The 13940-nt window shown below is 37.7% G+C and overlaps 1 protein-coding gene across 4 annotated transcripts in view; it reads left to right on the top strand.

Annotated features, from left to right (window-relative positions):
* Nucleotides 1–13940, top strand: part of DNAH3 (dynein axonemal heavy chain 3) — a 61059-nt gene that overhangs the window by 23904 nt on the left and 23215 nt on the right. For all 4 annotated transcript variants that reach the window (XM_065031036.1, XM_065031035.1, XM_065031034.1 and 1 more), the window contains exons 23-35: nt 967–1146; nt 2308–2444; nt 3145–3346; nt 4242–4334; nt 4643–4753; nt 6608–6722; nt 7091–7289; nt 8609–8717; nt 8996–9109; nt 10226–10402; nt 11142–11233; nt 11644–11863; nt 12697–12831. In XM_065031036.1, the coding sequence (XP_064887108.1) occupies nt 967–1146; nt 2308–2444; nt 3145–3346; nt 4242–4334; nt 4643–4753; nt 6608–6722; nt 7091–7289; nt 8609–8717; nt 8996–9109; nt 10226–10402; nt 11142–11233; nt 11644–11863; nt 12697–12831 (1884 nt within the window). The remainder of the gene's footprint in view (nt 1–966; nt 1147–2307; nt 2445–3144; nt 3347–4241; nt 4335–4642; nt 4754–6607; nt 6723–7090; nt 7290–8608; nt 8718–8995; nt 9110–10225; nt 10403–11141; nt 11234–11643; nt 11864–12696; nt 12832–13940) is intronic.

Below are 13940 nucleotides of genomic sequence, written 5' to 3'. Positions count from 1 at the left end.
GCTGTCCTACCATTTTGTAAAGATGTGATCTTTGTTAAAGATGATGAATTTCTAACAGGAAGATTATGCAGAAAGCAGGGACTTCTTTCCCATCAGTATTTAATATCACTGGCCTAATGATGATTTGTAAGCAGTGCCAAGACCTAAATTCTGTCCTTTCCTGTGGCCTTTAGCCAAGTCGTAGGTAAAGCTGAATTCTGCTTTCCAGTAGAGCTGGTGAAATGAAAGGGAACAATTAATACACAGCTGTCTTAACAATGTCCACGTACCTTCTGCAGAGTAATGAACAATTAAGGCTAGCAGTGTTCACTCCCTGCAGTCCGTTCTCTTGCATGTCCCTGATGCTGTAGACTGTTAAAGTCACAAAAGCATCGCTATCTGAAATTCTTTATTCAAAAAGAATCTCTCTCTAGTTGTGAAACCAATTTGTACTGCTAGAGTTGCATGAAGTAGCTTTTTTGGGGGGTCATATAGAGATTGAACCCACTTTATATAGGGTCTGTGCGCTGACATTTACTTGGTCTGCTGAATACCTGGTAAAGCTTTTATCTTTTCATTGATTATAAGATAGAAAGTACATGTACAATTAAAAAAAAGAGATTCTGGATTGCTATGCTGGTCATTTCTGTACTTCTTAGGCAATTCTCTCACAACTTGCTGTAGAAAGTGCTGGTGAATGAGTATGTGTATTGTTTGTAAGAAATATTTATATGTTTATTAGTGTTTGTTTTTAAATAACAAAGTTTCTCCCTCTCTTAAAATCATTCCGTTGTTTGTGGCTTGTTTGGGGTTTGTTTTGCTGGTTTGTGGTGTTTTGTTGTTTGTTTATTTCTTTTGTGCTTTGAAGACAAGCAACTCATGCTCTTTGATTCCTCAGTGTAGTTAGTTATTGATATAATTTCTTAAATAGTATTATTAAATTATTAAAAATAAATTTTAATTAAATATTAAATGTTTTCATTACAGGCTTGGGAAGATAAGCTGCGTTTAATGCAAGCTATTCTAGATAGCTGTTTAAAATGTCAGGCAACGTGGTTGTATTTGGAACCAATTTTTAGTTCAGAAGACATTAGAGCTCAAATGCCTGAAGAGGGCAGAAAGTTTGGGGTTGTGGATGCATACTGGAAGGACATTATGGCACAAGTGGTAAGTGCTTGCATTTAATAAATTGTGTATTATTTTTACACACATCTGTTAACATGAATATTACTATAAGGAAGACATACTAGCTTTTCTGGAGATAATATTTGTATGTAAGTCACAAGAAGGTGTAACACAGAGTGGAAAATCCTTTCCTAAATGCCACCAAAATCTAGTCATGCAGTAAAAGTGGTAGATGAAATTGTTACCGCCTTGAGACTACTATAAAACTGGATATTGCCCGACGAATTAGAGCACAAGTAACATTCTAATTCTCAATTTTCTGCCTGGTTAAATGATCAGAATTAGGTAGAAATATGAATGATTTGAACTTTCAGGATCTGCTTCAGAGTTCACTGACAACCTGTACAAAGTCTTTTCAGGATACAGTTAGATTTTGCATTAGGATTTTAAGGCATACACACTATTAGAGCAACTAAATGGATTTTTTTTGTTTGTTTTTTTTGCACATGATTGTACTCTCAGATGTAATGGAATGGTTAGTCAGAGCTTTGGTGAATACATACTGAGATGATAGTGTGTCAGGATAAGATAACGGGGATAGTAAGTGCAATTGAGTATCCTGTTGAGTTTCCTGTAACTAAGGAGGTGGGTAAGAGGCCAGATACTTAGTGGTAGTGTGAGCTGAGATGGTTGTCAAAAACATCAGGAGTGTGATAAAGCTGTTGAAATAATCAGCGTAACTAAACAGAAGTTGAGACCTAACAGCTCAGACTCCGAGTGGTGAAGCCTGTTCTGAAACAGGTGTATCCTTTCAAATTAAGAGAGCCATTATCAGAAAGAAAAAATGCAACCTAGATGGCAGGAATTGTCATATACTGTGGCTCTGTTTTACAGAACTTATTTGTGGATGGAAAAAAATGTAGTAAGCCCAATCACAGAAGCAAGCACCAAAGATTTTAATTCCTGTAGACATTTCCTTGCTGCGTTATTGTCTGTAAAGTTCAAATTGGTAAAACTGACAGTCTGAAAGGAAAAAACATCAAATAATGCATATATATTGAGTAACATGAGGGCACACTACAGAGAAGAATATATATATAGCTTTTTAGCCTCCTGCAATGTGTGTGATTGATTATGACAATTTTAATGTAGAAACCTATTGCAACTTTTAGCAGTTTCTGCTATGTATTTGTTTTTATAAAGGAGAAAGACACAAAGGTACTTGTAGCAACTGAGCAACCCAGGATGTTAGACAGACTTCAAGAAGCAAATGCTCTCTTAGAAGACGTTCAAAAGGGGTTGAATACTTACTTGGAGAAGAAAAGATTGTTTTTCCCAAGGTAAATTAATTAAACAGGCCAAAGTTAGTGACAAGAAGCTATAAGCTCTTTCAAACCATTTGTACTGAACCGAAAAGTCTCATTTTATAAACACATGTGGGACACAGTCCCATGCAACAAAAATGAAAACCTGTTAATTTCTTTAGACATTAATTTTCCTCTGCTCCAGTTAAATTTGCAGTACCAGGGACAGGCAGAGGCGGGGAGGCAAAATCTGTCTAGCACAGCGTAAACTTATGATTAGAAAGACATTATTACATACAGGGCATTTTAGAAGGAACTTGCTACCTCCCGTGGCTGATTTGCAATTATGTCTCTGCCCTGCCCACTTTAGTTGTGCAGAGGTGTGTGATATATAGGAGTTACATAAGATTATGAGGAACAAGATTCTGTGTTTTCATAAGGCACCTATTAGCTGCATAGATACATCTTGTCTTTCCTGTGTGTGACAGAGAGCTCTTCCTTCTTCCTCTGCATAAAATGATGGTCATATTGAAATTCTGAAAAAACAGGTGTGATGAGTCTTATAATGTTAAAAATCGCTTAAGAAATGAAATTTGAGGTAATAATTTCCCCTCTGTTATACTTGACTCCTAAGCAACCATAAAACCAATTCCATTTATCTTGCATTAATGGATTATTAATGATTATTTTCATAATTGGAAAGTGCATATTCATTAATTGTATTTTTTTCTGACAGATTCTTTTTCCTGTCTAATGATGAGCTGCTTGAAATACTTTCTGAAACAAAGGATCCCCTTCGAGTACAACCGCATTTAAAGAAGTGTTTTGAAGGAATTGCTAAACTGGAGTTCACAGAAAATCTGGAGATCGTAGGCATGATCAGTTCAGAGAAAGAAATTGTTCCTTTCACAGATAAAATCTATCCAGCAAATGCAAAAGTAATTTTTTAAGCTATATGATATTACATTAATACTTTGCCTAAAGTGTATTTTTTGGAGGAATGAGGGTCAGATCATGACAGGTGTTTAGGAAGTGAGAGTGCAGACTAGTATTCTAGAACAAAAAGGATTTCCTACAAAAAGGAATAAGACATACCAATTTTAGGGTTAATTCCCTTAGGTACTTTTCTGCAGCTTTACGTACCTGCTATTTTTAAGATGAGATAGATACATGGATAAGAGAGGTAGAAAGATAGATAGCTATAGCTAGCTAGCTAGCTAGCTTGCTAGATATAAACCTAGCTTTCTGTATACCTACATATATAATATTGCACAGCATGGCTGCGACAGAGGAATGAGGGAAGTGGTGACAGTGAAGAATCAGAGCATTAGTTCAAAAGGGGTCTGAGCAGAAATAGCATTATAAGTTTTGAAAAGTATCTCGGTTCCAGCTTTTTCTGTTGTTCTCAACATGAAGGTATGGAGCTAAATTGCTGTATGGTAACCAAAAAGAGATGAAAGGTGGGGCATGTTATGAGTTACAGTGTTTTCCCTAACGCCTCCGGAACAAAACACACCCTGGGTTAAAGTGACCAAGCTTAACTGACCATGCAAGCTGTGATCTCCTTTTTTTGTTTATGCTTATATGAAACATATCCAGCTGTTTCTTCAGCTGGATTGTCTTTAGAGCTAGCTTATCTGCCTTCAGACAGTGCTATACTGCAGTATTGCCTGTCGGAATCTGGGAAATTTCAACCTTTCTTCCTCCCTATATGCTATACTCAGATCTGAAGAAAGTGTATTCAAGCCTAACACATTTCAAATAATTTGCCCTTTAAGAGGAATATAATCAGGAAATGTGTATTGACTAGTAACTGTTTTTCTTTTTTTGAAGGGTATGGTAGAAAAATGGCTTTCGCAAGTAGAGGAAATGATGCTGGCCAGTGTAAGACAAGTTATTGAAGATGGCATAAAAGCATATATCGAGGTAATTATTTGTGAATTATAGTATAACATAGATTTCACAAGCAACTGTATGTGGACAGGTTGCTCAAATTCTTAACCAGGGAAACATTTTTAAAGCTGAGTGGAATCCGTCTCTCTTTGTTCAGTGGTACCAGTCTGGAGTTTTAACTCTGAATTTCTTGAAGAAGAAAGTATCAAAGCTTTCCATCCCGATTCTCATTTATTTACAGCACAGGACAAAATACATTTGGGGAAAGTAATTGTTTTCAGTGCCATAATCTAATCTGGTTTTATGACTTTCTATGTCTGGAATGAATTTTTTTGTTTAAGGTTCCTCGAAAAATGTGGGTACTTCAGTGGCCTGGACAAGTGGTTATTTGCGTTTCGTCCATTTACTGGACAGAAGAAGTGTCTGAAGCTATAAGGCAAGGCACTTTACAAGTAAGATTTTCTTCTACCTTTCTATTTGTCAACACTAAACTTTGATTAATTAATAAAAAGCTCCTTCTAGCAAAGAAGATCCTTGGTTAACAACATATTACAAGTTCTTCATGCAGTATGCTGTATTTTCTATTTTCTTTTTTCTCGCCCCTTAGCAAGGGCCTGTTCTCATTTATTTGATGTGTAATACAAGAAGTCCCACTGAAGGAAATGGTATTACTTTTTTGTTTTTTTTTAACAAGAGATACTGGTGTAAATAAAAGTACCAAAAAAAAAAAGTGATAGACTGTTGTTAAACACTATGTATTTTTATTTCTAAGTCCTGTCTTTACATGTGAAGCCCTGGGGAAACATGCAGACAGAAATATCTCCTTCTAGAATGGCACAGTTATTTGTCTGCTTATTTCTTGGTTCTTCTGGTGATAAAGGTGTGGCAGCCAAGTTTTGTTATTTCATACAAGAGACTTTTCTTATGTGTTTGTGGTGCCTCTCTCATCATCACAACGGTTTTAAGTATCACTTCATTGAGGCTAATCAAGTGCATGCTCAAGTAATGGAAATAATTTCTGATTAATTCAGTAGGCTTTTGTCTGATCCTAATTGAGCTAGGTGGATGAGGATTTATTTGGGGATTAATTCAGTCAACAGTGTTTGGAATGCTTTTTAAATGTGGAAACTGAAGTTTTAATAAAAGTTGCACCAAATAGTACATTTTAGTATTAGCTTTTTATTTCTGTATTCTTACTGAATATCTTAGGTTTAACTTGCCTGTGTTGTTGATGATCTTATCCCACATATGCAGAACTGAAAATATTTATTGCCTCCAAATAAAATATCCTGAACAATCCATACATTAAGAAAAATGAGAAGAAATCACAGAGCAGTGAATCACAGAATATAAGGGACCATTGACATCATGTAGTCCAACTCCTGTTTAAAATAGGGCCAACTAGACCAGGTTGCTAATGGACTTACTTCAGTACGTCTGTGCCTGTCTTCTGTGGGGAGCTGACAGCTGACACAGCATTCTTGATGTGGTGTCAGCAGTGCTGACCAGAGGGACAGGTTCACCTCCCTTGACTGGCTGGTAACGTTCCTTCTCATGCAGCCAAGGCTGCTGTTGCTCTTCTTCGCCTCAAAGGCACGTTGATGGCTTCTGTTCCACCTGGTGTCCATCAGCATCCAGGTCCTGTTCTGCAGAGCTGCTTTCCAGCAGGTTGGCTACCTGCATGTACTGGCACATGAGGTTATTCCTTCCCAGATACAGGACTTTCCCCTTTGTTGAACTTCCCCAGGTTCCTGTCTGGCCGTTTCTCCAGTCTGTTGATGTTCCTCTGAAGGGTGGTGCTCCAGAGTGGTCTGTCAACCACTCCTCCCAGTTTTCCATCATCTGCAGACCTGCTGAGAGTACACTGTCCTGTTGTCTAGGTCATTACTAAACACATAATCTTTCATTTCATTCAACTTTCTCATTTAATAATGAGAAAATAATTTAAAGTGTTTGTAGTAAAGTTAGTAGAATCCTAGATTTCTATTAATGTTATTAATTTACAATTTACTACTAATTTACAGAATCAAAAATCTACCCAACAGATAGAATCTGCTCATCTGCTATTGTAGAATTTTGTCATTTCTGTTAGGAGGAAAGACAAGACTTCTGCTTACACTATTTTGAGGCCATAAAGCTTTTTGAAGTGTTCATAGTAAAATAAAATGAAAGAGGATTTAAAATGACTGTGTAATGCCATTATTATATTTTGTTGGCAGGGCTCTCTTCAGTGACTGCACTCATGGCAGCTCAGCAACTGCTAACTACAGCGTTACGGTAATGCCTGTGTTCTGTTTCCATGACAGGATTTCTTGGAGAAGAGTAACCTACAAATTGGGGAGATTGTTGAGTTGGTGAGAGGAAAGCTGTCCAGTGGCGCCCGGCTGACACTTGGAGCTCTAACTGTCATCGATGTACATGGTAAATGTGCAGTTGCTGGTGCTCTTGTTACATCTGGGGCACCACTGCTGTCATTAGTGGGGTGAACTGTTTGAAAGAGGCAGCTAAAATGCTTTCTCTAACTTTAAATAACCTTTACAGAGTTACTGCACAGTGTCTTTGGGTAAATGGAGATTGCTCATTCCTGCACAACTATCTTCCATCTACTTAGAACAGGCACTGGAATCTAGATCAAATTAAGCTTGGTTCCCAATGCAAAACAGATGCAGATTCCTTTCTAACATGAGAGCCAGATGACTCCTCTAAATGTTAACTTACATATTATTTTAAGTAAGCTAACACAGTACAAGTGTTTAGATTTTTCAAATAGTCTGTCTCTCACTCTGCAGCTCGTGATGTGGTTGCAAAATTGGTTGAAGACAAAATCACAGATCTGAATGACTTCCAGTGGATTTCTCAGCTGAGATACTACTGGGAAGAGAACGATGTAATAGTGCGAATGATTACAACCGAAGCCAAATATGGTTATGAGTATCTGGGCAATTCTCTACGTCTGGTTATAACCCCACTAACAGATCGATGTTATAGGTAAAGCCATGTTGTCTATGAATAACGGTTTCATTTTTTGGTTTGATCTATATTTATTTTTATTTGGTATAGTTAATAATAGCAGGAAGCTCAGCAGCTAAGATTTTCCTGTAGGTTTTGGAGGCAAATTTTATATATCTCCCCCGAATTTGGTAAAATATTTACTATGTATAGGTTTCTACACCAGTAGAGTAACATTCTCTGTAGTATTCAAGAATGTGCTTCTGAAAAAAGTTGGTAGCTCGTGGAACTGGAACTGTAAAGAACTCTACAGTAGCACTGCTCAATTAATTTCTTTGAAATAAGATGTACAGGTAGGGTATGCCTGCCTGTGAAGTAAATGAGGTAATTATGGAGCCCTTCACAGATGTTTGACTGCAGTTAGATTTTTGTTCCACCACTTGCTTGCAAGAGGTTGAAATGGAAATACTTCAGTCCCCAAGGGTGAGACATTCAAGGGCATTTGGTATTTCACTTCCTGTGAGCCCTGGAGACACGAGTCATCTCAGCGGGTAATTTTAGGTCTAGGGTTTTAAGTGTTTTGTGTTTTCTTTATAGTATCTCCAGGCAAATACATGGTGAGAATGTAAAGGTTTTACTTCAACACTGAACTGTGAACTCACCATTGTGTAGGAGACACTTGTAGTAAGTGCTTATGTTAATACCTGTGCTGACAAATGCTTCATCCTCTGTCATTCACAGGGGCATTGAAAGTGGCTGGTGCATTACCTATAAATTGGGATCGTTAACATTAGCTTAATCTAAACTAACACTATCCAATCAGCTGTACCAGATACAATCTGACTGCAAGCAAAGAGCAAGCAGACTGTTCAGCACGATTTAACAACTGCTTTTGGTTGCAAAGCCTTTAAATGAGGCTTTTGTAAAATAATCAGATCACTCTGGTATTAGCAGGGATCTTATTTTTTGTATGAAAATCACCTGGAGAGCAATGTGATTCCCAGGTTTATTAAACAACCTTTATGCTTTCTCAGCTGTTCCTACTGATTGACTTCATTTAGAAAGCCAGCTTGAAGTTCTTGTCATGAGGAGTGCCACTTGGCACTGTGAATTTGCTTGTGTAATTGAGAATATACAGGGTGGATGCATGTAATGAAAAACCTTGATGTTCCTTGCCGACCAAGTGGGTGAGTTATGAGACAACGCTGTTTTTTTTTTTAGGGCAGGCTGCAAAGTCACTAGGGAACAAGTAAATAGTTTCCAGGAGAACCTGTATAGGAAAATACTTATCCATCCCTTTAGAAACAGTGTTCTATTAAAGATTGCTATTTCAAATGCTGGTGTTCTTTTTTATGTAGGACATTAATGGGTGCCTTGAAATTAAATCTTGGTGGTGCTCCAGAAGGACCTGCTGGGACTGGCAAAACAGAAACAACAAAAGATCTAGCAAAAGCACTAGCCAAACAGGTACCAAAATACAAACTCTTTTCCTTTGCATCGTTTATGTTTGCATATGTACATATTTCTTGAAATGCCATTCTTAAGCAAGTACTGCTTGTTCTGTACCTATTCTTTATTCACAGAAACAGCTGGTACGAAGCACACATTTATGACTGTGTCTATATGGCATCCTAGTGTTGTAATCCAAAATTAGCAATAATAATCCCTTCCTATTTTAGATGCTAAGAATTTTATAGTGGACTTTGTGTTAATCCTGAGAGATGTTCTCTGTGTTTCTGCTGTAGTGTGTGGTCTTTAATTGCTCCGATGGTCTCGATTACAAGGCAATGGGCAAATTCTTCAAGGGACTGGCACAATCTGGTGCATGGGCCTGCTTTGACGAGTTCAATAGAATTGAGGTAACATTTTAACTCTGACAAATAAAAGGATAACGCTTTAATTTAAGACACAAGATCTTTTAGACTTAGACATGACAGCTTTATTGCCAATTTTCTACTCGTATTTGTGGAATAGCCTCTTTGTTTCGATAATCACTGACACAGAAATAGGCACTCAGCTGCCTGCTGTAGGAGCGTGTGCTCACCTGTGCTGTGTTGCCCAAGTCTTGTGTTCTGGCTTATTTTAGCTGAAAAAAGTGTTCCTGTGCAATTTCCTCTTTTGTATGTGACACTCATTTGTTGGGAAAGAACTGTCCTTCTCTTGTACTTGAGAAATCAAGCTGCAGCTGTGGGACCGTGTTTCTCTCTGTTCAGCACAAGGCAGACAAATCCCAGTGGAGGGGTACCTGTGATGACTACCTGAGTGTCACTAACTTAGCGACTAGGTAACTAGCTGTGTAACCAGACACATCTAATCTCATCCTTGGTCTTACTCTGATTTTTTTTTTTTTTTTAATTTGGTCACTGACTTTGGGTAAGTTTTATTATTATTTCGATGGAGTTACATTTAAATAAATGTGGAAATTCCATTAAGATCTATTTTGTATGTTTTAATATCACTAACACCTTAATTTCTCCATTTGTCTGCTGTAACTTGTTTTATAATGAATTCAAGTGTTAGCATTCTCATTTTCCAGTATTCTGTTAGGGTGATACTTCAAAGCACCAAAGGCTGACTTACCCATTCTTTACACTTACCCTTAATTTGAGGCATTGAGTGAACCAGTCTTTCTGAAGGGTGTAAATTCTTTATCTGAGGTGAACGGAAACTGCTTCTGGAGGCCTCCAGAGGGAGTTCCTGTCCACCTAATTTAGCTGACTACATTCAAGCAGAGATTTCCCTTTGGAGGCTTTTAGAAGCCTCCATTGATTTGTCTACGTGGTTTAAGTAGGGACCGGTAGCACTGGCTTTCAGAGGATCTCTTAAATAGACAGCTAATATTTAGCCTCAGTTATCAGACACAGGGTAATTTTCACCTGAAAGAATTCAAATATAGCCATCAAAATACATAAACAAGAACATTGTATATTGTTTCCAAGTGTTTTATGTTTTCCAATCTGTTCTGTCTCTATTAGGTTGAAGTATTATCTGTAGTTGCCCAGCAAATACTTAGCATCCAGCAAGCTATTATTCGCAAACTCAAAACATTCATCTTTGAAGGGACAGAGATCTCTCTTAATCCTTCATGTGCTGTGTTTATCACCATGAATCCTGGCTATGCTGGACGGGCAGAACTGCCTGATAATCTGAAGGTAAATCTGGAACTCTGATTTCTTGTAGAAATTCAGAATCTGCAACTTCTGTTCTATTGTAATAAGGAGAGGAAGGCAGCAATCAAATAATACATGGTAACCCATTCAAGTGTATTCTGCTGTGCTTTTTGCTAAGCCTTAATAAGTGTTTAGGATTGTACAAAATGCACAGATGAAAGATCTCAGTCTAATCATACCAATACTGGTTCACAGCTTTAAGTCTAAGTGGAAATTCTCCGAGTTTACAATGGCTTGCTGAGCCAAATACCAATTTAAATTTATTATAAATTTATTGTAATTTATTATAATTTATTATAACTCTGCAAGTTGCTGAGACAGTGCAGAGAAAGACTTCTGTGCTCCTAGTTCTTTTCCTAGCTTTGCCACAATTTTTTGCATGACCTTCTACAACACATTAACCACACCATGTGCTAGTTTGTCTTTTATGAAAATGAGATGAATGACACCTCCCTTTTCCTCTTTCAGTAGTTCTTTAGGAGTGTGACTCTTTCTAAATATTTGTTCCTAAAGTGCTTAGCACAGACGTCTTGAACTTCTTGGTAAGATTGGGATAGAATAGAATTCTAACGCAGATTTCAGGTGATTCCTAAAGTCAGGAAAATGGAATAGAGAGTATAGAAGTTAATGAATTTATGGAGAGATACTATTCTTACAAAACAGGTACAAGTTATTACCATGGTCCGTAGTCTAAGACAATATCTTACTTTTTTTCTTACAGGCGCTGTTCCGAACGGTTGCCATGATGGTTCCAGATTATGCCTTGATTGGAGAAATTTCTCTTTATTCAATGGGATTTTTGGACTCTCGGAGGTAAGAGATGTTGAATTTTCCACCTCAGTTGAGTCTGATATACCTCATTCCTCATACATGTGCTTGTGGCATGTAATTCTGGAAGGTTGTCCATGTTCTGTTTCTCCAGAAAGTTCTTTTTAATCTCCTGCTTTATCGTCGGTTCTCATTTACCACCTCATGTGGATGGATATGTACCTCTATACAGGATCATTTGGAAAATGTATCATAATATCAAACAGAGTTCCTAAATGGCACACACATTCTCTGGCATGCCATAATGTACAGCTTTACTTCCTAGGTGTTCTGAGCCATCTTGTCAGCTGATGTCTGATAATCACTACAGTTACTTTGTGTAAATAGATACTTAGATTATTTTCCTTGCATGGTAAGAGATTTTCTTTCTACATGTGATATTTTAATATCCACAGTCTTGCCCAGAAAATTGTTGCCACTTACCGTTTGTGCTCTGAGCAGCTGTCATCTCAGCATCACTATGATTATGGAATGCGTGCTGTTAAATCTGTCCTGACAGCAGCAGGAAACTTAAAACTGAAGTACCCAACTGAAAATGAAAGCGTATTGTTACTTCGGGCTTTGCTGGATATTAACTTGGCCAAATTCTTGGCACAGGATGTGCCATTGTTTCAGGTAAGCTATCAGGTCAGTGTGTTTAAGTTTTATGATGATGAAGTCTGTTATAAGAACCTACAGAAACAGATCATTATCTTAGTTTAGAACAGTTTGATCTAGATGCTGCCATATTAGTGTAGAATTATTTCAGTCCGCTGTTCTGGATGCACTTTTTGGTTCTATTAGTATTATTTTGAAAAACAAACTTTCAGTGATGCCTTTTAAGTTCTATAAAATGCTTTATATTGTATCTTGCTAGAAGTCACTTTGTGCTGCTTCATTTGTGGAAACCATTCTTTGAAGTTTGCATTCTGGCTTTGTGCTGCAAAAGAGATGTGGACAACTAAATTACGGTCAATTAGAAGTTCGAATTCAGAGTGAGAACGATGAAGTTTCTGTTTGCATGCCACTTTAACAGAAAATAAAGACTACATTAAGTTACAAAGCAATCAATATTAACAACATAAAACCTAGAGTATAAGCACGCACAGAATCATTGTTCTGAAATTTCGGAACACTTACCCTGCTATTTAATCACTGAAAGTCTTTCAACCACTTTCACATCTGTTCCTGTAATACTTTTAGGGGAAAATCTGCAGAAGGTTAACCTTCCTTTTACAATATCAGTGTGTGTACGAAAAGTGTAGGCACTTGTTTCTGTCTCATGCATACAGAATACTTTCATGGCTACAGTTTTCCTGGAAGTTAGTTTTGTCCAGATGAAGACATTTCCTCTTAAGCTCCTGTTACCTGTATGAATATTTTTTTACTTGTAGATTTTTATGCTTTAGGAATTTTCTGCTTTTGTAACATGTGTTTACTTAGTGTCCTATTCTGTCTTTCCTTAACAGGGCATCATATCTGACCTGTTTCCTGGAGTGGTTCTTCCTACACCAGATTATGACCTGCTTATCAAGGCACTAACTGAAAATATAAAAAAAATGGATCTTCAACCAGTTCCGTGGTTCCTTGGAAAAATTATTCAGGTTTATTTTCACGTCCTTACTTCTGGGGAAGAAAAGTGTGAGAGCAGAAGCACTCTTTATTCACTGTCTGTGTCATGGATGAATAGCTAATAGTTCCTGTGATCAGTTAATAGAATATTACAAACAGCATAATTTTACTGAGTAAAGGTCATGGAGTAAAAGCCTGCTTTGCTCATAGTGACTTTTTTTCTTTTTGATTCAGGCAGTCTGTGAAGGAGCTAACGTGTGCAGCCACAGCCTAGGTCTTATTGTTCAGGATAGAAAATTAAACTGAACCTGTTACTAGCTAAGGTGGTGTAGCCCAGTGAACAGACCTCTGGACTGGGAGTCAGGCCCTGCTCCCAGTTCTGCTCACAGTCTCCTTGAGAGGTCTCGGAAGAGGTGACATTTCTCACACTTGCTTGTGCTTCACCTCCAGCTATGTGTTCCCATTGTTCTCTATTTACTAGTATTATTGACCTTTTAAAGAATGCTTAACTCTCCTTTCTTAGTGATAGTGTAATGGCAAGGGCAAAAATGTGTGGCCTGGGGCAGAATCATGAGGGGCCCCTCCAACAGCAGTTCAGACTTCATGGCTTATGTTCACACTTGGCTTATGCTGTTTTGCAAACCATACTTTGTTTTTCATTTAATAGGGGTAGTATTAACTGGTTAGGAATTTAAGATAAACCAGAAAATACCAGCCTTAACCTGAGCTTAAAAAAAATTAATCTTCTTAGGGGTTCTTCTTACAGGTCTGTTTGAAGGTGTTCTGTTTAAAGGCTGTGACTTGAGTTCTGGCAAGATCTTGTGAGGTGACTGAAGAAGTTACCACTCTTGCAGTGCAAAGTCAGCCTCTGTGGGACCAGTCATACGACAGACCCTCAGAACTGTAGTTTCAGTCCTTTTGTGTTAGCTCCATTGGTAACCAGTGATTTCAGTTTAGGCTTCTGTGCTGGGCTGTGGTCTGCAGTGTCTGCTTAGTGTACTCACACACTGTACAATAATGCTGTTACAACTGAGGGATGACATTTAGGTGGGGACAATGACTTCAGTGAGAATTGCCATAATAATTTGACCGCCTTCTGATTCGAGTTAATGGAGTGCAGATATTTAGCTGATATTTTGTC

Source organism: Columba livia, chromosome 15 (genome assembly GCF_036013475.1).
Source record: "Columba livia isolate bColLiv1 breed racing homer chromosome 15, bColLiv1.pat.W.v2, whole genome shotgun sequence".
NCBI classification, from domain to species: domain Eukaryota; kingdom Metazoa; phylum Chordata; class Aves; order Columbiformes; family Columbidae; genus Columba; species Columba livia.
Note: the sequence above shows the minus strand (reverse complement) of the source record. Positions and strands in the feature narration are given on the sequence as shown.